General features: G+C 38.5%; 1 protein-coding gene across 1 annotated transcript in view; it reads right to left on the bottom strand.

Moving 5' to 3' along the window:
• Positions 1 to 26,488, bottom strand: part of SOX5 (SRY (sex determining region Y)-box 5) — a gene marked incomplete at its 5' end in the record, with an annotated part of 82,324 nt that extends 55,836 nt beyond the window's left edge. Inside the window, 1 exon segment of the mRNA XM_009867895.1 lies at positions 26,403 to 26,488. Coding sequence (XP_009866197.1) covers positions 26,403 to 26,488 — 86 coding nt within the window.
• Between the last annotated feature and the right edge of the window lie 751 nt (positions 26,489 to 27,239).

The raw sequence follows: 27,239 nt of genomic DNA, 5'->3' as shown, positions 1-27,239 counted from the left end.
TATTTATTCATTTATTCTATGTGCTACCCCCAGTAAGTCTGAGCTAAATAGATGCAAATCAACTACAGATAAAAGTCATCAGAAACTATCCAGCCACAAATCAGCCACAGATTCACATGCATGTACTTATCAGTTGAAGTTCATATCCATTCATTCTTTCAAAGAAAGACTAAATCCAGCAAGGAGAAAGGAACAAGGATCTGTGTGAACCACAGAAGAACTGTAGCAGGCAGTTCAAGGAAAACCAAGCCAGCTTTATGTATGAATTAATATATCAGAAGGACAACAGTTGTTTAAGAAATAGGATACATGACTAGGGAACAGCTCAAACATAATCACTCTGGTGAAGACAGAGCAGATCTAGCAAAAGCTTTTCCTTTTCTTTTGCTCCCTATTGAAAAAAAATCACAAAACAAATCAAGGCAACTAAGGGAAAAAGACAAAAGAAAGTCAAAGAGCCATCCTTTTTTTAGGTGATAAATGGGATATATGGAATTTCAAACACATGCCTTGTTCTCAGTTCAGGGACAGATATCCCTCAAGAGAGTGAAGCACACAGTATAGTGTGGAGTAATCCAAAAGGAGGGGTGGAAGAAAACTTATAAAGCCTTCATTCATGCTTTGTCCTCCTGTTATCAGATTCAACACCTTTATTTAATTCATTTTGAGAATTAAAAACAAACATTAAAATCTTATAAGAGGTCCCTTGTTAGAATACCCTCCTAAAAAAATCCCTTCCTGCAACACAAACCAACTATTCTACTGAAAAGCAATACCAGGTCCAACTCCAAAGTGAAAAAATAGAGCTTATGAAATTGCAAAGGTCTGAATCCTACTCAACCAGCAAGATTGCTCCTATATTTTCCTCCTTCCATTTCAAAAAATGGACAGAAATATACAACATGCAGTACATTCCTTAGACTGTCAATACTTTTGAGCTTTGACATTATTGAACTTGTCTGTTCATATTTAGCTGGTTTAGGACATGATGACCTTTAGCTTATACCCGAGGAAAGGGCAAAGGTGTGACCAAATGCTGTGAATCAAGACAGCTAAATGACAATAATTTATGCATTCATTTCATAGACAAACTGAATTCCAACAAAACACCATTTCTACCCTTGCTTTCCCAAGAGAGTTTCAGATTTTGGAACAGTGTATGAATTGGTCTCTGTTGAAACCATCAACCATTATCCAAGATGCATCCTTTTACTTTTGACAGTAATGAAAACAAGATCTCAAAAAGTGTAATGAAAGTTAAATTATTCTGTATCACTGCTGTAATACACGGTGATCAAGCCCCTTAATTTGTATGCCAAACTGAGAGTCCTGAAACCACTTCCACTACCTTCAGCTAACCTAAAGGCTCAGTCTCAAATTCTAGCACGCAAGGATGTCATTTTGCTGCACTACGACTCATACAGGACTTCCCATCTATAGGGTCTTGACTGGTTTATCATAACCAAGGCATTCAGTTGAAATTGGTCAAGCACTACTGCTTTAGATAAGTTTATTTTTTGCTCTGCATAATAAATAAAATAAGGATAATATTCTGAATTTAATATGAGATAATACTTTTTCAAGAAGGCAGAATTGGGCTTCTGAAAAAGCAATTAAAAAGTAACATCTATTGTTTGTTCATAACTAAATAACTATGTTTCAGCTTCCCTGTCCATGTGCAATATTACCTGCCTTGTTAATGTTTTCTCATTAACCTCTTATGAAAATCTGTATGGAAGCAAAATAATCAGAACAAAAGCACAACATGATACACTTTAAAATGAGCAGGAGGTATAGTTATTTTTTTTTAACGTTGCTCCTCTGTTCTTAAGCTATTAAACAAAAATTCTCCCTTCTCCCTAGGTCATCACCTAAACCATTTATAATCTTTCCAACATATTAAGCAGAAATATTCAGCTGAACTCTTCAAATGGACCAGCTCTAACAGCTCTTGGCTTGATGACTCTGTAGTACATCAATAGCAAAGCCTTAAGGTTAGACTGGCTTTGAAAAGTTTCCCCTTGGGCATTGTTGTTACATGTTAACAATGCTCATTACTGCTTTGAGGGTACACTAAAAATGAATTCTTGTTCTATTAATACAGAAAATGAGAATGAGATTTAATAGCAATTTTTAAAAGGGTTGAACAATGTGTTAGCAATTATATAGGCAGAGATAGTTGATGCAAGCACCTATAGGCATTTGGATTACAGTATTATCTCTTATTAAAATATTTCTATTAGTGAACAGCAGAGATTAAGAGCTGTTATTAAAAAAAAAAACAACTCAGAAAGATAGGAACAGGTGGCACTGGAAACTGAATCAGTTACTGCAGTGAATTTGTTTCTGATACAAACTAGTTTTTCACTGGAGTTACCACCATGATGAATTTACAAAGCATTGTGCTTAAATGCTTGAACTGTTGACTGATCCAACACTTCAATTTCTTTGTCATTCTGCGACCCATCATTAAAAATATACACATGAATGGCCCTGTTCTTCGATTTTTGCATAATGTGGGGGGGAAATGGTATAAATTGAGATTCTTTCATTCAGAATACATTAATTTCATTTTCTTTACCTTGAATTTTGTGCTTATATAAGGCATGCAAAGTGTTTGATTATAGGAGAAAGAATTAATTCTGGACCTGTTCAGGTGAGTTTTTTTGTGGGTTTGTTGGTTTTTTTTTTAAAAAAAAAAGACAAAGAATTAGAAAGAAAAAAGAATTCTCCTAAAACAAACATTTGAAATACATCCTACTAGGTTTTTAAAGGTAGTGGCAACATAGATAAGTTAACTATAGTAATTAGAATTAAAGCTGCACTCAGTGATTGCTAGCAATGCTTTCTAGATCTTCTATGAAAAAAGATCTTCATTTAGCTCTTCGTTACATATCTGAAAAGTACAAATGCCAGATTTTCATCTTTTCTGTGACTGAGTTTCCTTCAAAGACTTAGTGAAACATTTCAAAGGACATACTAATTTGTACATTCAAAACTTCAGCAAAGGCTTTATAGTGCCATTTGTTTGCACCAACTGGGAGATTTTCAGAAAATGTGAATATGAATTCAATAAGCTCCTTTAAAACCTTGCCTAGAGAACCCATTGCAATGTGAATTTTACTCTGCTTCAGTGCTTGAGTTTCTTAGCTTTCCCTTTGGGCTAATTTTGGATAAGAACAATATAGCTCAAAATCCTGAGACGGCCTTAAAGTATTTTGATTTTTGGGCGGCTATTTTATTTTATTTTGTCCTTTAGAACTCTGAACAGTGTTGGACAATTCTTACTATCTTGCCTACTACCTGCCTTCATCACACTCATTTCCAAAAAGAAATTGCCCTGGTTCACAGTGCTGAGATATGCATATGTCCCACAGAGACTACTTCTGGCAGGGGACTTTGCCTAACTACTGTTTCCTTTATTCATCAAGTGAAAAACAGAAAGCTGGATGAATTTCACCCAAAATTGTGGACCACACAGACACTAGAGAAGATACACTAAATGTTGAAAAGCTACACTGTTCTTTCTCATGGCCACAGAAACCAGCTCACTTCCTTTAAAAACACCCATCCCAGCTTTGCTCTGTATTTAGCCTGAGGAAGACAGGTAAGTAAACAATGGATCAAGGAACAATAACAAATATTTGTCCAGCTGAGACTGGACAAATCAATAGATAAGTACTATGTTGCTTCTAATCACAGAACGTTGATAACACTTGGAGGAACTGCCTAGAGAAAAGGTGGATTTAGACTCTTGATGTTTTGGTCAAGATCAGATGTGTTTCTGGAAGACTAACTTCAAACGAAGAGTTTATTATGCCAAATCATATTTTACATCTTGTTTTATCAGACTAGACAATCTAATAGTCTCTCTAGCCTTAAAACCCCCGAGACTTAGAAAGAAACATTAAGAAATTCAAGTTCTCATTAGAAAAATTGTAAAGCATTCACAAACAGAACAATGTGTCATTTATACACTTCTTGCATACAAGCATAGCCTTGTAACCACCATCTCTCTCAGACTAGAAAAACATCGCTTTTAGAATCAGTAACCACAAGTCTCCATAAAATATGATTCTGGTAGTTGATCCCTAGAGTTCCAGGCCCACAGCCCTTATTTCTGAGAATAATCCGACTGTAGTCAACGGGACCACTTCGCCTGTGCCAGGCTGAAAGCAATAGTTCTTTCCTCATTTGGAACTTCCATGGTACGACCAGCTGGGGATCCTTGGCATCCAGAAATAAGGCTGGAGTCCAGGTCACTGAAATCTGAATGAGCCTTAAGTCCGTACTTGAAGTAATAAAGGCTTCCGTCATGACTGCAGTACAGTCAAAACAATGCTTGCTTTGCTTGTAGAACAGTGGATAAAGTAAAAAATGTAGGTGCAACTTATGGTGGCTCTTAGTTTTGTCAGAAACTAATGGAATTTCGACAGATAGGACAATCATTTTAACTAAATAGAGCTGCATTTGTATTTATAGTAGCTTCTATGGTAAAGACATTAACCATAGGCACTCTACAAATGTTAAGAAATATAGTTTTCCTTGAAAATCAGACTTTAAGTCTGTCAATGGATAAAGGCTACTCAAATGTTAGCAAGGTGAGAATCAGCATCCATGACATCAACTGGCCGTTTCTAGTGACACAGGAAGAATGTAGGAAACTCCTGATTAGAGCCTAGACCTCATGGCTCCTTTGTCCCATGCTTTAACAAGAAGACAATTCTTCTGCAGGATGTAACTGTAAGTACTTATCAATAGACACTTCCTATCAGAGGCTAATAAGATCTGTTAGTTTCTGTGATATAATATCAGTGTAAACTGTGTGTTTAAGATTGCCTGCTCTTTACAAATGAAGAAGTTTTAACTGGAAAATTGCCCAAGTGGCCTACATATTCATACATACCATGTTCACACCATATGACAGTAATTGAAATAGAGTGACTATATGGAATCCATATTGGAGAGGAAACTTGATAAACGTCTTCTGGAAAAAGCTTGTTGGATGAAATGTTGCAGATGAACAGTGTCCCCTTCAAGGAAAGTAATTAATATTGTACATGTTTTAACAAAAATAATCTAGCAACAATTTATTCCTATCATTTGTTGTGCAGCACCAGAATATAATGTATTTTTGCTGCCATTAGTAATTTTTACACCAACAGAATTTCTTTTGCTAGGAAAAAAGAAAAAAGAATTTCTTTAAAGTAAGGACATACTTTTGACAGCACGCTCCTTAAGGAGTATAGCATGAGATGGGCAGTGGTAACGTGGAAGACCAACAAACAACATGGATGTGTAACTTAAGAAGTGGCATTTATTTTGTAAACTTCATTCCCTTTATCGTTGACTATTCTGTAATGAAAAATAGAGCTGACTATTCCATAACGAAGATGAAGTGTCTGTATGAAGGTTCCACATGGAGACTTCTGTCCCAGTACAGCTCTTCCAAATTAGAAGTCAGTAAAGTGCCACAAACATTACATTCTTGTAGGAAAAAATCTCACTACTGCTCATTTCTTCACCACAGGCATGTTTCCCAAGAACTAATTTTTTGATATATCCAGATTTTTGGCAATTGGCTTAGAGCACCTGACTCCAGTATGTGTAATTTCACATTTGAGAGAACAAAATTCTATGAGTGACCTTTTGACAAAATATTTATTTCACATTACATCGCTTTACTTGACTGGTACTGTATATAATCAGTCATTGTTATCCATTAAGTGACTAGAGTAGTTAATAAGCAAACACTGCCAGCAGAATTACTGTAAATAAGGTTCTATATATTTCAGATTGCTGAGCTATAATTAAGGCATTTCACTATTTTATACACATCTCCTTAAGCGACTCTTTCTCCAGTTTTTATTTATAGATTTTCTGTTTGCATTTTAAGTTGTTGTATTCAACAGGGAATTAAGTCAGGAAAACTCTGTGTCTGCTTTAGGACTGATACTGAATTAATTACTTCAAATCTGAATACTCTGTTTCTCGTAAGTTAAGTGCAGAGCTCATAGTAGAAAGATTAAGGTCAACTGCATTTCTTATTTTGAGAACAAGGATTTGCTCACTTGAATGCTGATAGGTTTCAGGTTCTTCTGCCTTGATGACTGTAAGATTTCTCAGTCAGTTGTCTCTCCTCTTCAGGAATAAAGTAATGAAATAGGTATTTTACAGTACATGTGGACCCTGCTCTAGAAATCCTTTTGCCCTAAAATATCGAAGTTCCTCCTTAAAGTTAGCAGAAGGATGATTACCACCTACCAGAAGCAACAGTGTAATATCACCAAATAATAGGATGTGGCAGAAGAAGATGAGAAATAACAATAAAATAAGTTGCAAAAATTTCACTTGGATATTTTCCACCATGTATTTCCTAAAGGTCCCCCATGGTTTTATCTTCAGTTGTTAATTATGATATCCAACACTAAAATAACAGAAGCACATTCTTACTAATCTGTTTCCAACTTGATATTAAGAGTATTTCTGAACCTGGAGTACCATGCAACTCTATCTGTTGTCCTTGGAAGTATAAATTAACATCATTCCTTGGTTATCTGATGTGTACTAGAGCTCAGTGACATCTACTCAGCTCATTCAGAAGCTTAATTTGCTCTTTGAACTGCATTGTCAAAGGGTCTGGATAAAGGCACAGGAGATGGAGAGTGACAAACTTTTAGTCCATCATAAGCAACTCTCGACAGAGCTCCCTTCCACAGGCTCAGAGAGCCACAGCTACTCCCTTCCAGTTTGGGTAGAGAGGAAAGAATGTGACATCTGTGCCTAGGGGAACTAAGGACCACATTTGAGCTGCTTCCCTTGTGCTGAGCCTCCCTGAAATGAACACATAAAGGAGGAAGTACGGGTAGTAGAATACTGAAAGAGAGGGACCAGTGATGGATACACCATCCAAGCTGCAGAAGAAAATGTACTTATTCCAACGGCTAAACTAAAATTGATTCCTAGAATAATTCAGAAGAGATTTTTTTCCCCGTCCTCTTTTTCCTTAGCAGAAAGCACTAATAGGATGTGACATGGCATCTTTATTCAGCTGCAGTGGTTATTTTATTTTACCTCATTTTTGGAGATGAAGAATTAGAGAAAGATTATTATTTTGGGGGAGAAGAACGTCAGTCCTGCATTGCTAGCTTTCCAGTTCAAGGGTTTCTGTACTGTGGAAAACTTTCCAACAAGTTCTTTCAGAGTTCAACAGTAATCCATTTATCTCACGTAATTTTTGTTCATGTTCATTGCCTTACAGGCTCATTACCCAAGTCCTCCAGAAAGGCAACAAGCCCCACCTTGTCCTATGGCATCCTGTTGTGAAATAATGGTATCAATACAGGGCACCAGTTCTCCTTCCCAGAAGCACACTGTGATCCCTTTCCGTAAAAAAAGAATGCATAACAAGAAGCGTGGGAAGCTCCAGCTCATGCGTACTTTTCCTTTGGCTTTAAGCCACATGGAATCCCCTCTTCTTCTAAAGCAGAGTGCTTGTATTCTAGGTATAACTAAAGACAAAGCTTGCAGAAAAGGTCAATCAAACTTACTAGACCTGTAGCGAAACTGTAATTCCAACTAAGGACATAGGAATTGGCTGAACTTTGATCTAGAACATTTTGAACTTCACTGAACCAGAGCAAATCTGATTTGTGTTGTAAACCAGAAACCAGCTGAGTTTCCCTCTGGTCAGATCCCTCTTAACGTTCTCAACAGTGAGTCCTATCCACTTTAAACTCACAGAAGTGCCTAACTTCAATCTAGCCCCACTGCTATAAGCTGGATAACTTAGATGCTCAAAAAACCCCCTAATGTGTATTTGTTGAACTGGGATGCTTAAGGTTAGGAGGTGACAGGCTACAAAGAGGAGATATTAGAGTTGTGGACGAGAGTGCTGTTATTTGTTAACAGAACTGTTGAGAGAGCTGAGAGAGTAGAAAAGCACTCAATTAAGTTCATTATTTTGGAGTTTGCTTCAAATATAGAAGTTGTCCTTCAACAAAGTGAAGTAGTAGATGTTCAACTCAATAGATGTTCAATCTTTTTATTCTTTGATTTTATGATAAAAATGGATGTGGTCTGTAAAACTCCCCCTCCAATGGAAGCCATAAAACTCCAGAGAGTCTGAAATCTCTGTGAAGCTTTGGCAAACTTCTCAGGAAATAACATAAGAAGCTGTTTTCTGGTTCATCTCATTATTTCCATGCTTAGACTGATGTAATGGGAAGAGTGACACTTTGTATATTCCATTAGGACATGTACAGACGTTTAATTCTTAATTCGTAGAGACTGTTTCCCCAAAAGTGGTCTCTCAAAACATCTGAAATCCCTCAGGATTCAGTTTCTGACTCTCACTACAATGAAAGTGCAAACGCTAAGGTCCAATGACACTTCATGGTCAGAGTGCAGCCCACGCAAGAAAAGCCTTAAATCTAGCCTGAAACTCATGCCAATATGCCTCTTCTGGCACACGCTGTACTCAAGGTTTAGGAAGCTGTAGGCACAATAACATGACTGAAGGTCAAAGGGAATTATATCTTTAACTTCTATGCTCCTCACACGCTATGAATCACCCGAGTACAAGAAGAGCTTGCACGACAAACTTTGCAACTTTACATTCAGCTAACGGGAATACCATGGCTGCTTCTAGCTTTAACAATCCATACGGATAACCAAGAGCTGCTGGAGCCTCATGCACCCACATCAAGTGCGAGCTTTCTATGTCTTAGCATCAACCTGACCAAGGGAAATGCAACCTTCACCATATTTCTCTGTCACCACCCTTCCAACCTGACAAAAGCTGTTAAGCTTCAGACTCTTTCCAGCTTACCTGGGCTACCCTATGGAAGTGTCCTCTCTCTCTCTTAACCCTACAGTCTAGATAGGGTGAATGCAGAAATACATGTCTTCAAACTCCTGTTTTTCAGGCAAAAAGAATGCCATTCATTGGCAACAGGGCTGTAATCTCTAACTTATCTCTTAAAGGATTCTACATATGCACAAATTCTACAGCCACTCCACTACTTAACTAGTAACAAGCTCTATAATCCATTAGTACATCTGATCCACCCATGCCTATTTATTAAAGTTGATTTTCCACATTTTTTTGAGGCACTGAGCAAATTTTTTTTAAAATGACATAAAAACTGTAGCCTCCTGAGTGAGAACAGTGCTTTTCAAAAATTGGCCCCTTCACCAATTTTTAGCATGGAATTTTTTATAGCATAAAGTTGGATCTGCTTGTCCAAAAACATTAAATACTGAAATTACTGTGCATGCTTAGGAGACATTTTTCAATTGTTAATAACGTGGCTGGATTATAAAAAGACCTAAACTGTGTTTTAAATTGTTCATCTGGAAATTTGGGTTAGGATGGAAGAAAACAATTTTTATGTTTTAGAAAGCAGTACCAAAACACTAAACTCTTTTCAATTCAAAACAACAGCCAAAATTTATGTAAAATCAAATTTTAAATTGTTTTTGGCTGAGGATTTTTCTGTAAAGCAGAAGGGATGGGAGTACCAAAGAGTATGCAATGGAAACATCGAGAAGGTCTTAACTGTAGTCACACTAACAAGAGCTGCTACCATGAAGTAATAACATTATCCAGAAATCTTTGTTCATTACCTCATTCCTAATGCCATCTCATTTCACTTGAGTTACTTGGGTCTGATGATGGGGTTAATGAGTGAGGAGGTGTTTGAGTGGGTGTGAATTAGGAGCACTGCTAAAATTGAAACTATTTTAACAGTTCTATGTTTAATATAGTCTGAAGCTCCGTAATTTCTTTTCAGGTAAAATACTCACACGTTCCAAGGCTAACACTGACTTTGGCAGAGCACAGATAATACCTAGACATATTCATATTACACAGAGAATTACAGAGGGACTTGTGCTCATGCTTCTATTCCTTTTCTACCTCTATCATTTCACCCACTTGCTAAAGCTTTGATTTCCTGCATTCAGAAGTTTTCCTCAAAAATTTGGATATTTACAGTGACCATGACAGAAAACATCGCTGATAGCTTCTCTCCCCCCATCCCTTCACTCCACAAGCCATCTTCACATACTGCACAGGAATCCATTACAATATGTTCTAACATCTGCCTCCTCATATGATGTACGACCTATTTGATTGACCCTTTTTACGCTGCTCTGAGACTGGCTGTTCGTTACAGTGGGAGGGTGAACAGTGCTCATTGCTTCTTCAGTTAGCAACTGGTATATGTATCTCCATTTCAGGAAAGACTGGGAATGTCAAGCAGGGATCCTCCTCACTTCCCTCCGTATAGCTACAATCCACTCCATACACTGCCTTGCTTTATCGCTAATTACATGTCACATTTCAATCCAGAACCAGGAACGTCTCTTGTGGGTCCTCCTATCTATCACTAATATATTAAAAATTCCTGCCAATTAAATTTTTCAATTACAAGTATTAACATTACCCAATGTTTGTGACTCCAGCGTGGGAAGCATGAATAATGCAAGGAACAGTACAGCCCTCCATTACACAGGGACATATCTTGTTTTTGCCAAAGTCAGCAACTGTAAAATATCTCTCAACTTCTCCCATTAATATAATGGAACAATACAGGCTTTTGGTCAAAGTTATCATATTCACTACAATAAAAGGAGCATCTAAGGTAACATAAAGGCATTTCCCAATATCACAGGCATTAAATACAATCCTCCTTCTCACCATGTCTCTTTCCATCATGTATTTAACATTAACATACTTCAGGATAACTGTCAATTGTCCAAAGTCATCTGGCATGAAACGGAATGAAGATGGCTATGAAAATGCGGGGAAACAATGCACTGACCAGCACAACAGGTATCTCCTCTTCCCAAGGATGCAGAACTTGGCCAACACCGAGAAGCTGCACATATTTCACAGTTGATCTCTAAATTCCCTTCCAGCCTATGCCATTCTATGATTCTGTGAGTTAAAAAGATGTCTGCACTGACTCCAGATTAGTGTCTTTCACAAATTCCAGCCACCACAGAAACACAAAGTCAGTTGACCTTGAGGCTCCATGACCCACCAGCAATCACAGAAACATTCTGACTTTACTGTCCGCTACTTGCTTACTAACTAGAAGTGTCTGGGCAAATGAGAAAGGAAATCAGACCACAGTAGAGAAGTGACACGAAGTGGGGCTATGTGGGGACTCCACCTGACTAGGCTGGAGGTAATCACACTCAGCTCCCTTCATAAAAACTAGAATGGAACCCAGATGAATTAGACGTGTTAAGGTACCCATGGCTAAAGACAATTCTCATCCCACCATCCTAAGCACAAATCAAGGAATAAAACTAGATAGTCTGTGCTAGCACATCTGTAATCTTTTAAATTTTGTGTTAGGAGCTGAATTCTTTTAAGTGAAATACATCTGAACTCTCTGAAGTTCATGAAAAACATACGTATCCTTTTTTTTCTTGCTACACAAGTAAAGTGGAAGGTGACTGTCTTCCTCAAAGCTGTGCAACTGATAAGGCATACAGCTACATTTTCAGCACAGAATATGTGGGAAAGGGCATATAACTCCCCCGAAGTTGCCTGCAAATTACTTTGGATTTGTGTAGAGAACATACATGTTAACATAGAGTGTGAACCCAAGGAAAATGAAGACAAACACTGACAGCTGGCCAATCTTGCCCTTCTTAACTGTGTTTGCCTCAAATATAGTATGTTTGTAACAATGTGTGAAATACTTCTGAAAATAACAGTTATACTCCATTTAGTTTTAACAAGCAAAGGAACATACAATTTATGATCTTCTTCAGAAGGAACCGATTTACATGGAGAGATGTCAGCAAATTCCCAGGAGGAGTCAGATGCACAACTTATTCAATATCTTGCAAATTTTGGAAAACAGGTGTTTCATACTGAGTTTTTTCTGGTATGTCCAAGGTTATACAGATTTTACATAATTATTTCTTTTAAAATTTCATCTTCAACATAATGTTCCAAAAAGAACCAGACTGTCGCTTATACCATACATGGTATCTTTTTTCTAACAGTGGGGCATTACCACATTTGAGAAGGACACTGATCGCCAACTAAAATGTCTTTTTCCAACCAAGACAGGGTGTGGAAGAGGGAACTGCTGCCACCTGCATCCCAGCTGTGACTGGCAGACAGCCTCGTACTTCTCTTAGGGAATTTTGAGAAGGCGATACACAGCACTAGGATACAACTGACATATGATGCACGGCTCATCCCTAATTAAGACCAGCTATGGTAAGTTACATCTTTGTTCAAATATACTTCTATTATGCAACTCTGAACCCTGTCCCAAATACATAATATACTGCAAGCATAGGAAGGATCCAGTGGAGCTTCCCACTGCAGAAGAAAGAACTGTGACTGGAAGACAACAGTAACCCTGAAAGGCCTTTTGCTTCAATTTACAGTGTAGGAAGATTTTGATTATTTTAATGAGCTTCAGATAACTAACATCCTACAGGATGTACATCACAAATTTTCTCATAAGACTGAAAATATCTTACCTTCCAGTATAGTTTATAATTAGTGTCATTGTCCAAACAGTTCCCCTTAGAATCATTGTTCTTATAGATGACACCAGTGTCAACCCGGTAGTCTTTCAGACTTCTGACCTCCGTGAAAGTAAAACATTGGATAAATTGTAAATTGTTTTGACTAACAAGATTAGTAACAAGTAAGAAATGTTCAGGGACAGTATAAGGTGTACTGGCAAGATGACATGGCATTTGCAGACACGGGGAGGGGAATCACCTGTTTCAGACTTGCACAGCTAACTGCAACCTCTTTAAACTGAATTGCCATTTCTGCAGTAGCAGAAACAAGCAACCCCAAAGACGGTATCCGCTCTCATTGGCCTAGTGGAAATCTAAGAAGCTGTCAGCGGTATTATCCTTCCTCCCTCTCCTCCCTCTCCCTCCTGCTTGTCTTCCATATTCCGATGGCTGTTTATGAGCTCAGCTGTCACTCTTTGCACCGGGGGAAGATAGATGGGACACACCAACCCCAACCTAAGTGACCTTTGGATGTGACAAGATTTTTAGGTCAGTCCCGCTAAATGGAAGCCTTGGTGTATCGAGGCTCGCCTCAGGGTGAAATTTCCAGTGAATTTATTATCTCCCAATGCCCTTTGGACTGCTTCCCACCATCAAACACCATGGCAGCACTCGGAACAGGAAGAAATACATTAACTGGAATCTGATCGTTTTAAAAGGTTACAGCTGCCCAAATATAATTTAATTTCATACTTGCCCTTTGAGGGTTTGGTGTATATTTTCATTTTATGACTGCAAATGATAAAGCTCTTAAGATTCCAAGCAATAAAAAGGAAAAGGGGGGAGAAAGTATTTTAAGGGTTGGAAGTCTATTCAGTTCATATTCATAGTCAACGAACAAAGTGACAAACCAGCTTTTTCTTAATCTAATATTTCCTCTTTTTTTTTTTTTTTGATTCACTCCTTTCTCTACTTGATGGTGAGCAACACCTTTTAGTGAAATCCAACCTGTAACGTCACCCAGTGTGATACAAGAGAAACATTTGATGTGCAAGCACCTACCTATCTTACATCCATCAAGGACTTGATTCAGAGAAGTAATTAATGGGAGGTAAAATTAAATTATCTGAATGAACTGGTATAAAAAAAATTTAAAAACCAGATTAATATAATGCTTAAATATAAGCACAATACTTTTTAACTGAGCAAGCCATGGCTCATTTTAGAATTTCTTGTTTCCTACTTTCTAATGTCTGAGCTCAGGTCATTTATACAGGTTAATGTACCCATGCCCACACTGTATGATAAAAATCAGAGCACCCACCACTGTTTTTGGGGCAGCATTCAATTTGGTTACAGTCCCGCATCTGTGCAATAGCGACATTCTAATGCACAAGTACATAGAATATGACATTGAAATACACAACACAAAATATGCTGGGAAATTATGCTCATTCTCTTTCCCACCTGAAGTCAAGGCAAGCACCATCTACTGAAACACAAGCTGCCACACAAATGTGAGTATGACCAGCTTGCACTAGAGGTAGGAAATGCTGAGTGCTCATATCCTTCACTGCATCCAATGAAAACTGAGTTACCCAATGAACGCTACCTCACCATCAAACATTCTGATACAAGTCTGATGACTGTTTCCCTTCCACAAAACTAATCACAGGAAAAATAAAACAGCTGTGGAAAGGAGGAAGGATTAAGTGTGAATGTTCTATATCCTATTTTCAAAGCCACCATAAGAAATTAATTATTGCTGGGTTCCCAAATCCCTTCAGGCCTCTTTAAAAATCTTATCCAAACACACATTTATATATACGATCCAAATTACTTTCACCACCAGCATATCAATCCGGTGTATAGCAAGAAGCTACACATGGCAAGGCTGCCATGATAATGGGAATGGGATGAGTAGGGTTGATTGGCCTAAACGACATTACATTCCAAGGCAGTTACTGGTGCCACAGCAGGACAGTGAGTTAAATATAAGCTATGCACACATGACATACCGTTTCCCCTAAACATCAATAAGCCCCGTTTGTAAAGTAAATGTTGGAATATTATACAAATACCAATGCAGAAATACTGTGCAGAAATTAAGGGATACTTAAGGACATTTTAACCTATTCATGTTTCTATTGTGAATTTTCTAATTTTCAGAAGTAAAGAGTTTAATGGTAAAATCAACATCAGAGACAGAGTAGGACTTCAGCCATGTCCTTTTGCCAAATTCAGCTAGATCCATTTGATTCCCCTAATGAAATAAATATGCTGCTGTATTCTATGGTAATGGCCCAAACACTTTAATAACACTATCACAAGCTGTAATGTTTTGGTGCATTTACGGAGAACACACAGTTATAATTTGTAAAGAGTGTTTTGAGCCATGAAAGGGAAAAGAAAAAATTAGGAAAAGGAAAAGAAAAGGCTCTGTTGCAAGATGCTCTTTTCACACTCCAGCGTAGAGAGACCTGCAACCCGCAGAACGGACACTTCGCCTTTGGAAGGGCAAAGAGCCGCTGGCCTCGCTGCCCAGGGGTGCTGGGGGAAAAGCTGCTTTTTCTTGGCACAGCACTTGTGGGGAGGCAGGCAGGGATGCTGCTTTTTGGGTCCCTGAGTGCATCAGGTGGCAGCAGGGATGGAGAGGGACCACACCTCATGGCACCCACATCTCTGAGGGGTTAACCTCATTCCCTTGCACACAACCTGGCAGTCCCAGGTCCCCTTTGGGAGAAACAGAGGCTGTATCTGTAGGAAGGGGCTGAAAAAAGCCACTCCACAGCAGTTCCCAAAGACAATCTGACTCCCTCAATGTGCCAGAAACAGATTGCCCCTGTCAGCCGCCACTGGTGCAGTATGTGGCATAGCTGTGGTTACTAAACCAAAGCACAACTCGCAATACGGCTAGAAGATTCTGCTGTAGTGCAGATTTCAAATAGGGAGAGCAATCAAACAGCAAGATGCAGAGGTGCAGATATAGCTGGAAAACGTTCTTAGTAAGTTTCTACAACCATGAGAGCATTTTCTGAAACTTTCTTACAGCTTTCCTATTGTATTGTCAGTCATAGGATACTGATTTCAAAGCTTCTCCCACACACAGACTTTTAAAAATGTTTTTTTCTGTCTTGTATACATGCTTTTTATTTTGCTTTTTCATTTGATTTGTTTCTCTAGGGAAAGACAATTCATACAGTAGCTTGCTGACAAGCCTGCTCTCTGCAATTCTAGAGTTTGACGGTCTCTGAAATAGATGACTTAAACTTGCAGTACATTTCTGGTCAGGCAAGTTACCTGTGATGTGACCAGTCTCTATGGCTAAGGGGTTAAGGAACGCAAATCCAGTATTCTGCAGTACTTTTCTCTTTAGCTATCTAATGAATGGACAGAAGGAGAAACAGACATTCGGTAAAAATGGCAAGCAAATAAGGCAGTTATGCGAAGTGAAAGACATTCTTAGAAGCTACTTTAGGAACTAGGCTCAAACACAAGAGACCGGTTGGTGGGTTATAAACTTAAAAGCTAGTCTTGAGGACTATCAGGAGCTATGCTTACTGTTCCTTCCAAATTTTCTTGTTCAGACTGATCTTAGAATATCCACTTGAGTGGAAAACATTAATAACCTCTGAGAGGAGAAAAGGAATTTAAGGAAACTGAGGCTAGGCACCAGGGAAATAATTGCTCTCTGACTTAACCTCAGAAACAGGCTTATGCTATCCAAGCACAACCGAATAATTAAGTGTAACACTCTGAAAGTTGCATCTCCAGATAGTTGAACAAAGTTCATCTGATGACTTTGGAAAGAAAACAAACAGAACAAGTACCTTGGCCTCAGTGGTTCGTTGTCTAATGCTTAGGATGTACATTAACTAGTTATTTCAGAGTTTCAAACTGTGCCTAATATTAGCCTCCATTCATAAAAGCTTCACCAATATGCTGGCTGGTAACAGTTAACCCTGGCAAGGAACCAGACCGAAGAAAGATAGGATGAGAATAAGAGCACAAGAACTTTTAATAGCTCACACTGTTCCTGCCATATGCAATTTATATCACTGGCCAGTGATACTTTCCCTGTGAACGCACATACTATGCTGTTTGTTTATTTCTATTCCATTCTACCTTGTCAACTGGAAATGATCTAAAATTTTGGAGAAAAAGAATGGTCATGAACAAGACTGTAGTAAGAAATAAGACATAAAGCAAAATTCCTACACATTCATATGTTACACCAACCTGCAACAAACCATGTCCTACGACCTAGGTACAACAAAGCTAGTGTGATTTCAAGGGAGATCTTCCTATGTTAAATTTTGGGATGCACAAAATATAGTAATTTGACTTGTGGACCTAAAGAAGCAAGTGAGTGTCAGTAGGTAGTTTTGTGTGATGCAGCTTTTCTCACTGTTGTATTTGTTATTTGTAGCATTGTTCCACAAGCTCTGAAGGGTGTGCGTGTCAGTGATTTGCAGTTTTTCTGTGTGTTTGTCTGTCACAACGTTCTGCTGAGGCACTGTAAATACACACTATTGGCAGAGCTCAGCATGAAGACAATGAATTCCAAAAATATCCAGAAAAATTCACTACTCTGACTGCAGCTTTCATGTTTTACAGGAGGCTCATAACTCCCCAGTTTATGGTTTCAGAGCAAGTCCCCCTGCAGCTAGCCAAGCCCCACTTGGTGTGGTTTCCCATTCCCCTTCCCCACCCCCCCTCGGAACATTTGCTCAGGATTATACAATTTTATTTGCATGATTATATAATCTTCTTTTCAGCAACATCCCTCTGAAAAGAGCAAACAACATAATAGGAAAACCAGTAGCATAAGCCAACTATTTCAAAACCCAGTGTGTGGAATGCACAAAGGGCACAAAGTAGAAAAAAAAAATTTGAAAATGTTTTTTTTTTTGGTTTTTTACCAGATTTTTCATACAGATCTTTCCAGGGAGAATTAATTGCAAACGCATGTAAGCCACGAAACACTGCGTTCTGTGAAACACCAACACTTCATGGGCTTCCTCTGTTGCCATTGTAGGGATAGAGGTATCATTTTGGTTATCTCAAGGTGTATGTGCAAAGGTGGTTATTTGCTTCTTCCTCAATAGAAGCTACTTTGGAGCAGTATAAGAGAATTCTCAGATGTTTTCCTCCCCCTGGGTTTAAGACTCTGGCAGAGAGGTGTGGCTGCTGCTGCTATTTTGACACAGGTTTTGTCCTGCAGCTGACACCACCATTTCGACCATCCAAAATCCCAGTTATATTTCACAGAAGAATAAACGAAGTCATAGCTGATATATATGCCTCCTCTCCTCGAGTCTGCTCTTCTTTCACACACTTCAGACTTTGTCCTAGACAGGACGTTGTGTAAGTGAAGACTGTCATATTCCAATCTGCAAACAGGCTCTTCTGCTGGCTGCTAAAACTACTTATGATGTCAGTTACTTCGGCAATATTCATCTAAAATTAATGCCTTATAAATAATCAAGGAGTAATCTGCTTCCGTCTGTCAGGCTAACCCCAAAAAGGAAGAAGTGTAACATTTTTGCGAGAGAAAAGGAATTAAGGATGACCTGACCTCGCAAGTATGCTTGCTTTCTTGCATGACCTATTTTTCCCTGCTCGCACCGCGGAGATGTTTCAAACAAATGGCCAGTAATTTAGACTGCTTGAAACACAGAGGGGTGCCACCCAAACAAGACAGTTGGGCATCTTAATGGCTTTGTCAGGTTTCCAAAAGTTTCTAGTGACTTGTTATCTCCTTTCAAGTTGAAATAAAGCTCTATTTACCTAGTCCATAAAGGACAATGTCAAATGTCACACTTCTCCAGAAATTAGCATACTGAGTATGGATCATGGCCTAATATTTTGTTGCCTGTCATGGCGTGTGAATGGCCCATATGAAGCACTATGGTGAGTACATATATCTAGTATACTCGATGGTTTAGTTACAACACAAACTAACATAAGGACTAAGTTTTATAGCTCAAGAAACTATTTCTTGTTTAAACAAGCCTTCCTACAGCCTAAGTTCCACTTTTGAAAGATGCTTCAAACTACAGCCTATTAAATTCCTGTAAGATTTAGAGAACACCTGGTTGCACTACTAGAATCAGATTCTGTATCAGTTATGAAGATCCACATCACCTGTAGTATGAACCTATGACATTTAACCTTTTCAGTTTGAGAACTCTGCAACCTCCTTGGGAGAGACAGTCATGTATCATGATATAGAAGCCTATCTACAACAGGTTAACTTTTCGGAGACATCCTTCAGAAGTATTAATGGCCCCCAGCAAAAAGTCACTGAACTATTCTGTTATGAGATATTTAAGTCCACTACAAGAAAAAGGCACAAAAATGGTCATCTTTTGCTAATTTACAGAAGTCCAGAAAAGAAAGCTTGAGAAAGACGAAGGAAAACGAAAACAACACAAGAGGCAACAGAAAAATAGAATAAATGTGTGCATATGGAAGACGAGGTGAAGGACTGGGCTTCTTCACGCTGGGGCTTATATGTAAAGAGACAACAACATGAAGCTGAAGGCTGGTAAATCTGAAATAACATGGAAAAGACACTGCTTGTGCTATTTCCATTGTCCAAATGTCAAATGCCTCCTGGGAACCCAGGGGGTGGGGGGAGGAGGAGTAATAGCTGTATAAGCATCTTGTAACAGGTTCTTCCTAAAGGGGATTTCTTGAAAACTGCTAGGCTCTGATGCTAGCCCATATGGGCTCAGGAAAGTCGGAAAAAATTCTGTCTGCAGTTTTTCCAGGCTATTTGCATATGTTCTTTAGTATGCAGAATGCCTCTGTATGTAATTGAATTGTTGTTTTTGCCTCTATTAATACATATGCAAATGAGTCACTACTGCAGCTGTGCCGTATTAATCATATGTGTGCTTCTGTCTGTCTGCCCTGCAGGCTCAGGGTCGGAGGGAGGGGGAAGAGGGAATTCAGTCTCTTTAACCTACACGAAAACTCACTCATGCAGACAGAGGTCTGCTAGCAAACAGCAGGCCTGAGTTACAACTGGAAGGAAGATAGGTTGGTCATTTTTCAGTTTTTTTTCATTTTTCATAGATATGGATGGAATTTGAAAGTTATGCAGAAAGCACTGTTAATCTAGATAAAATGAATATGCTACCACTGCTAATTCTTTCCCCTGGAGGGATGGGGAGGGAGTTATAATCTTACAACCCACAGAGTAGCCATGATATGGTTTTACCATGTGTATTAACTGCCTGTAAATGTCCACTGTGCACATATTCAGACACTCACAGTGCTCAATAAAATACAAAGCATATATAGTCTGTCATAATGACTGTCTTCCATAAATTGATTGGAATCCAACAAAAGGATTGAGATCAAGCTTTCCATTTCAATCTATTTTGAGAGAATATACTGAATTCACCCATAACATTGTATAAGATTATATCAAAGGCAAGTATGGGCTATTCAGACACCAACTACAAAGCACGCTGACCCACCACGAATAATATTTATCTGAGTTGATACGTTCTGTGGTTCATGCTTTTACACAATCTATCACAATCTCTAGCTCCCAGCAGGTATCCGGAAAGTGAGGACCAGTTGCATCCTGGTGTTGTGAGGCTTCCTTTTGAGTTAACTGGGAGGAACTTTTTTCAGTTAAAAACATAAGGATTGCTGATAAATGCTCCTGGAAATCAATGGTCACTCATCCCATACCTTACCTACACAGCTCAATGAATATTTAAAAATCATCACTAAGATTTCATATTAAATAAGAAATCTTGGAAAGTTAAAATTTTTGAAGACAATTTACCCTAGGTCCACATAGACATCTTCACCCTGTTTAGATAACTGTAGCTTCATCTACATTAAGAGTATTATGCCTCATATTTCTAGCTGAAGAATTGGACCTTGGTCTTCAGTGATCTTTTTAAAAATGGCCATCTTGGTTACTCATTTGCAGAACAGGTGGTGAATAGCTACTGGCCAACACATTCACTTACAAAGCCAAAAAAAGTGGTGGACTGAAGTATGGAATATGCATGAATGTAGCAATTCTAAAAACTATTTAAAAGGGCATCCAACAAAAATGTATCTATATTATGCTGGTTTATTACTCCTATTATTATCATTACTTGTGATGGCCATCAGAAACAGCACAGCTATACACTGAGCTAATGGCAGATGGACAACTGCCATCTTTTGGTTATGCTAATGAGAAACGTTGCTTTTCGTGTACTTAGCTGTTTTTCCCCCCAGATGTGTGTGCTCACAGTGAAAAACTAATTCTACTTTTTTATGCTTAAGTGGATTGCATGAGTATTATAATATTGTAATTAAACTGTGCACTAATGATTCATTCCCTACAAATTAAGTCATAGTCCTATTAATGAGGACAGGTAAAGTAGAAAAGCAAACTGCGAAAGGATACTGACTCTCACTGCTGAAATGCCAGTTTAGATGGTATTTAAAAGTAGACACTACCCACCAAACAGAAGAAATAACTTTGCTCTGCTAAGAAATGGTTTACCTTCCTGTAGGCAAAGAAGTGGTTATAGTGATACACCAAAGAGGTAATGAATGAAGATTGCAGAATAAATGAATAATGGATAAAGTGTGGCCATCTCTTGGCTACATTCTGTAGAGACAATAATAAGGCACTGGACTTTTCTTCTCAATTAGAAATAATTCATATGCCTTTGCAGCTCCAGCAAGTTGGCTCCCCTGTACGAGGAAAGAATCAAGCTTCCGATGTACCACTACAGTGTTCACATGTTTTTTTTCCAGGGTCTTCTTTCACAGATTTGAGGTGTTGTAACACTGGAAGGCCAGCTGCTTAATGTGGTCAAAACTGGTTATGTCTATGTATTATAGTAAGAAATCAGAAAGAAATATGACCAAAAAATTGTCCTTGATAAGTGATATGTGAAAATATAGTTCTACTTCTTTAAGAGAGAAGGGAAATTCTATTATCAGCAGTATTTCAAATGAACCTTAAGGAGACACCTTCAGAGAAATAACCTGAACTAGCAAGCAGAGAGAGCGTCCCGTCAATGGTGCAGAAGCCAAAAGGAAGCTAGTATGTAAGAAAAAAAAATGGTATCCAACTGAGCAGGCAGTCCTCGTGCTTTATTTTTGTTTCATAGGCAACCATTGGAACAGTTTATCTGCTGATCAGTCACTGTATACTTGTTAAAAAGCTCTATCCTTTCAGTTTCCTTCAAGTAAAACAAACATGGAGACCACAGATGATTATGTGACCCTTAAGATATCGAGAAGCAAGGTTTTCCAAAGGAAAGTTTGTAATGAATCAGACACCTAAATAACAGGAAGATTAATAACTTTGAGAAGCACTCGAACTCTGAATGCTTTTTTCTTTTTTTTTAGCATCTAGCCACTTATGTCAGTGCCTGCATGTGGCCCAAATTCTTCTAAAAATGTAGTCCACACTATGTATGCTAAATTCCACTGAAATTCAGTCTTTGGTATGCATCTTCTCACACCACTGAAAAAAGTAAGTTTCTAGTAGGAAAAAAAAAATTTGACTCAATTACTTAACAAAGAAAGTGCAGACTAAAAGCCTGGCCAACTTATTTTTCCAGATATGCTTGAGGTCTAAATCAGTTCATCATCTTTACAAGAAATAGCCAAAGAGAATCAATCAGAATTCTTCAAATGGCTGGTCTTCAGAACTGAGACGCAGCTAAAACACTTTCACACTCATATGTTGACACGAGGTTCTCTGGACCCATATAGTGACAGGTTTGGTAATAACCTTGAACAAAACCACCAAGAATCGTAATGTCCTGTTTCATGCTAAGATGAAGAGGGAAGAACATTTGAATGTGGGCACTCAAAACTTTTTGGGGTGTTTTTCCAAGAGCAAATGTTTCGAGGAAGTCTGTATTACATCAAACTGCTATACTGTTTTGACAGGACACAAAACGTCCATATAGTAACACTACACAGGCAGCTGTCATTATACATCCAGCATTATCTTTCAATGGGTATGGGTATACACTACACTTGTATTACTGCCAATTAATCAGTCTTTGTCACTATTTAGCTATCAAACAAACAATCCGGGAAATCTGAACCATCCGCACTTCCAATAGTGCAGATTTCTCTTAATTTTCAGATCAGATGAGTGGGTCCTTTCTTTCCTAATGCTCAGAAGGTACTCAGGAATTACTTTTTCTCAGAAAAGAAACCACCTGGTATCATTTTATGCTGGATTTGCTTAGACTTCTGGAAACATCTGTTTCATGCTAGGTATGCTCAACATGACCAGTATCAGAATAATCACTCAGTTTACATTGCGTAAAACTTGTTACATAGCATTTATGTTTATAGCTTTGAACATTGATCTTCAGGATGGAGGAATTTAGTTCCTTCATCTCCTGAATCAGACAGGCAAACGTCACATTCATACAAGGCATACAGCAGTACTTATGAATCATTAACCTTATTCAGTAAAACACAATGGCAAGGTCAGGGTCAGTTTTGTTCTTGTTCATTTGAAACAGAATCACCATGCTGCATCAAGAACTAGATCATATGAAGCTTATGTGGGAAAAAAGAAACATAAGAAACTAATGTGCTAACCAAGAAGGATTTTATTGCAGTGAGGATGTATTCTAAAATGATATTTCACATTTCTCGTTAATGGAGTAAGGCTAAAAACTTTTTTTCAAATGTCATTTATGTCATTAAATATGGATATGAGTGAATATGTCGGGCTGCCAGATAGCTCTTGTCAAGGGGACAGTTTCAAGGATGCATTGTGTTACTTCCAACTTCTCCAACATGGCCCCATCCATCTACTCCTTTTGCGACATCTAACAATGTAAGTTTCAGTTTCCTCTCTTATTGAGTCATTAGTCTCTCTGTGGATACTGGAAATACAGGCAATCACGTATGGCTAATTGTGGCAGATATCTGGTAACAGAATCTGTGTACCCCAGGGTGAGGGAGAGAAACAGAGGGCCTCAGATTAAGAATCCATCAGTGGCAATCAACACGGCATTTCAAAATGAGAGATTGCATTTTTCACTGACAGACTATCTTCACCACATGAAAAGATTAGGTATTAGCTGTTGTTCTATAAATATGGTGTGCGTTTCATTCACAAAAAGAAAATTCAGTTTTGACAATGAGGGATAAAAAAGTATTTTCTGTTGATCTTGCAGTACGCTATTAAAGCCATGCCCCAACTTAAAATTCTCTAATGAAATCATAAAGAGATGTTTATTGATACACATACAAGCAAGAAAAATTCCTTGGTTTTGTCTTCACTCTGATAATGTTGTGTACCAAATTCTGCCCAGAGGAACAAATCAAGCATTGTGTCGGGTTCTTTGATCTCCCCTGTAAACTAGTGCTTTTAGTGTACAATGCCTGAAAGATGAGTGATCCGGAGGACAGAAAAAGAAGAAAAGAGAAAACATTGTATTTTTCTAGCCTTCCACTGTCTGATGACCAGATGACAGAGGGTTTGTAGAAAACACTGCGGTTATAGGTAATGTAGAGGGAATGTCTGAAGTAAGAAGAGTTGCTCCTTGAAAGTGATGGTAATGGCTGCACGTCCACTGATGCCATTTAAAGTCAGTATTGGACCAGTTCTTCACGACAAACATCATGACTGTTTCTTCATGACTGAAGAAACAGTCATGACTGAGCTAAACTGGACTTAAACAGTTTGAAGGCAAAATCCTTCTCAGCTACAAAAGATTCATCTCCACTTCAGCACGGGTGAGAGTCCGTTCTGGGTACTACATTCTAAAACCTTTCTCAAAGCATATCTAGCTAATCCGACTCTTTCAAACGGCACCAGAAATTAGGTGGCATGTCCAATTTCTACCAGACAGGTTGCACTGATAGCTGAAAATCACCATTAAGACATAATGAGGGACAACTTCACATTTTTTTCCAGCATATACTACCGTTAGAGATCAAGTCTGAAAAATCTGAAGGAGTCTACAGAGTTAGTAATTTGAATGTCTCCCACTGATTGCCTGCCAAATGCTCCCCTTAATTCCAGACTAAGTAACATGTGGCAAAATGACAGAGGTGAATTTGGTCAATACTTCCTTTTTAATGTTCTCCTTTGCACAGAAACAAGAGACCTTTGAGGTTTTCAAATTTTCCACAGCCTCAGCTCATGTTGAGATAGTTACGAAGTCAGTCACATTTACACAAAGTTCACCTTTTTATAAGGAAATTGTCATTGCAATAAAGCCTATTTTAACCAGAATACTTTACTGCATGCAGAGACACAGCCCAGAGCTGGTCCTCAAATGGAAGTAAACCATCCTCCCAACTTACTGGAGCACTGATGCATTATTTTAGGACTAGCCTGAATGACTGTAAAAATAAGGAGAATTAGACCTCTATTTTCTCATTGCTACATAACCCCATTTTTGTTTTTCCTTTTTCCCCCTCTTTCTTCCATATATGTGTTCAAGTGTGTTCAGCTATTATAAGCACTTTATCAACACTGACGTTACTCCTCAAAATTCATTTCAGAGGGATGACTTTTATGGCTCCCATGATTCTTAAGCCGCCTACGGTATTTGCAACTCACAGAATCAGAAACTAACACACAGACAGTGTAGCTTTTCATACAAAGACACAATAGGAATGAATGTATTAACCTCTGTGGTGCATGGAATGTGTCAACTTACACACTGGCATCTATTTCTGTGAAACTCAGCTTACTTCCGTTGGCTGTGTTAAAATAAAATAAAATAAAAAAAATCTTCCCCAGAACTGTATCCCACGCTCTCGTATGCTGGCCAAACAACTGAAATATCTGATGTTGCAGAGAGTCTACTTCATACCGATGCTGGCCAAAGTGAGTTTGAGAATGCATTTTACACATACTGTTTATAAATGCTGAGCACTTCTAAGCAGGTATAAAGCTCTGCTGTTCCATGTGACTTGGCAAATAATAGTGAGAAGGGAGAGAAATTAGCAATGGAGAGTATGGGATTTGTTTGTTTGTTTGTTTCTACAAAAGAGTGTCAATTCAGACTTTGTAGAACTAGAGATGATTTGGATCTTGATTTCATTCCAGAGCCAAATTTTACTCAGCTTAATCCTACAAGTGAAGTATACATGGAAGGTAACAAAAAAGTGTGGAGATGGACATTACATTTTCTTAATTCCAGTGTCTTGACACGGGTTGTGGGTCTGATCAGGAATACCTGAGGAGCATCCACATCACTGTCACTAAGATCCGCAGACACTGTAACACCTCCCAAATTTAGAACTGTATTGGAAGTTTTGAATCGGATACGTCTGGCTACTAGAGCAACTCTTTAATGCAGCTCAGAAAAAAATCTTTAGTGTCTTTCCACCTGTTTCCTAATTGCCTATGACAAATTAGTATAATCACTAATTATCTGCACTACAGCAATGCCTAAAAAGTACTAGGTACCATGAAACACTGTAGGAGGGGCCAGTCATTGCTCTGAAGAGCTTACAGCCTACAAGGACATAATTATGTTAAGCGACTTTTAAGCAGTTTAAAAGTGCTTGTCAGGACAGAGCTTTTCGGCCTGGCAACGTGTTTCCTTTTGCTGGTTTACAGCTAGCAGGCCTTCACAGCCTGCAACAGAACTATCTACTTCAAAAGACAAGCAAACATATCGCTCCACGGAAATCTGAAGTGCAAACCTAGAAGTAGCTAAATTGGCAATAAAGACACAAAAATGTAACAAAAAGTTCCCTGAAGGTAAAAGGAAAACGTGTATGATTTGACGATTATTTTGCTTCAGTTGCAAATCTTCCGTGAAGGGAACAGACCAAACCCCCTGTTAATTGCATTGTGTCCAAATGGAAGAGAAAACTGTTTTTCATCATTTACTTAACCTTTGCCTCTTCTGCATTGTTTTCAGACTTACCTGCAGTTGGAGTGGGCCTAAGCCTGGTGTTGCTGCGGCAGCAGCTGCCATGGTAGTTGGGATCAGCTGAACGGGGTAAGGGTCACCTAAGTAAGAGAATAATAGAGGCGTCAGCACCTTTTATCTACTCTTTTCCAAAAGCCTTCTTTTGTGTGCCTTGTTGAGGCCTAATGAAAAGCTTTATTGTGCAGCCTTTTACTAACACTCTTTTCACAATTCTGGCTGAGAGAGGAATGTGAATAAAAGGCACAAGCAATTAAGGCGGAAACCTCATCCTTTTTCATGATGTATTTAGGGAAATGGAAAAAAAACCCTGCACATTGATCAGAAGGCTGCACTTCAAAAAAAAAAAAAAAGAAAGAAAGAAAGAAGATGGGGGTGGAGGAGAAGAAAAGGAAAACAGTACAACCTTGATAAGATCACAGCATTAGAAGGGGACAAATTTACAAGCTTTTCCAGAATATGAAGTTAACCGAACTGCTCACTATTAGTAAACTGAGCCTCACACAGATCAGCTATCGCACTCCCTCGACTGCTGTGTTTTCTTTTGGGTGAGGAAAAAAAAAATCTTGTTTTAATTTCAGGGTTTGATCCTACAACATGAACAAGCACGTGAAGTTAAGTAAATCAGATACAAGCCTCTGAAATCCCTGTGCCGACTCTTACTTCATGACTTGTGATTCCAATTTTGCTTCTGAGGGAAAACCACTTCAGTTTTATTACGAATGCATTGTGCTGAATGAGATAAAGGGACTCAGTAAAGGTTTAAGAAAAAGTTGCAAGAGTTCATAAAGGAGAGCTACCTAGGATGGCACAAAAGAAGAGAGGCAGGTTTTA

Source organism: Apaloderma vittatum, unplaced genomic scaffold, assembly GCF_000703405.1.
Source record: "Apaloderma vittatum isolate BGI_N311 unplaced genomic scaffold, ASM70340v1 scaffold10854, whole genome shotgun sequence".
In the NCBI taxonomy this organism is placed as follows: domain Eukaryota; kingdom Metazoa; phylum Chordata; class Aves; order Trogoniformes; family Trogonidae; genus Apaloderma; species Apaloderma vittatum.
The sequence above is the reverse complement of the archived record's forward strand: the minus strand, read 5'-3'. Positions and strand labels throughout refer to the sequence as shown.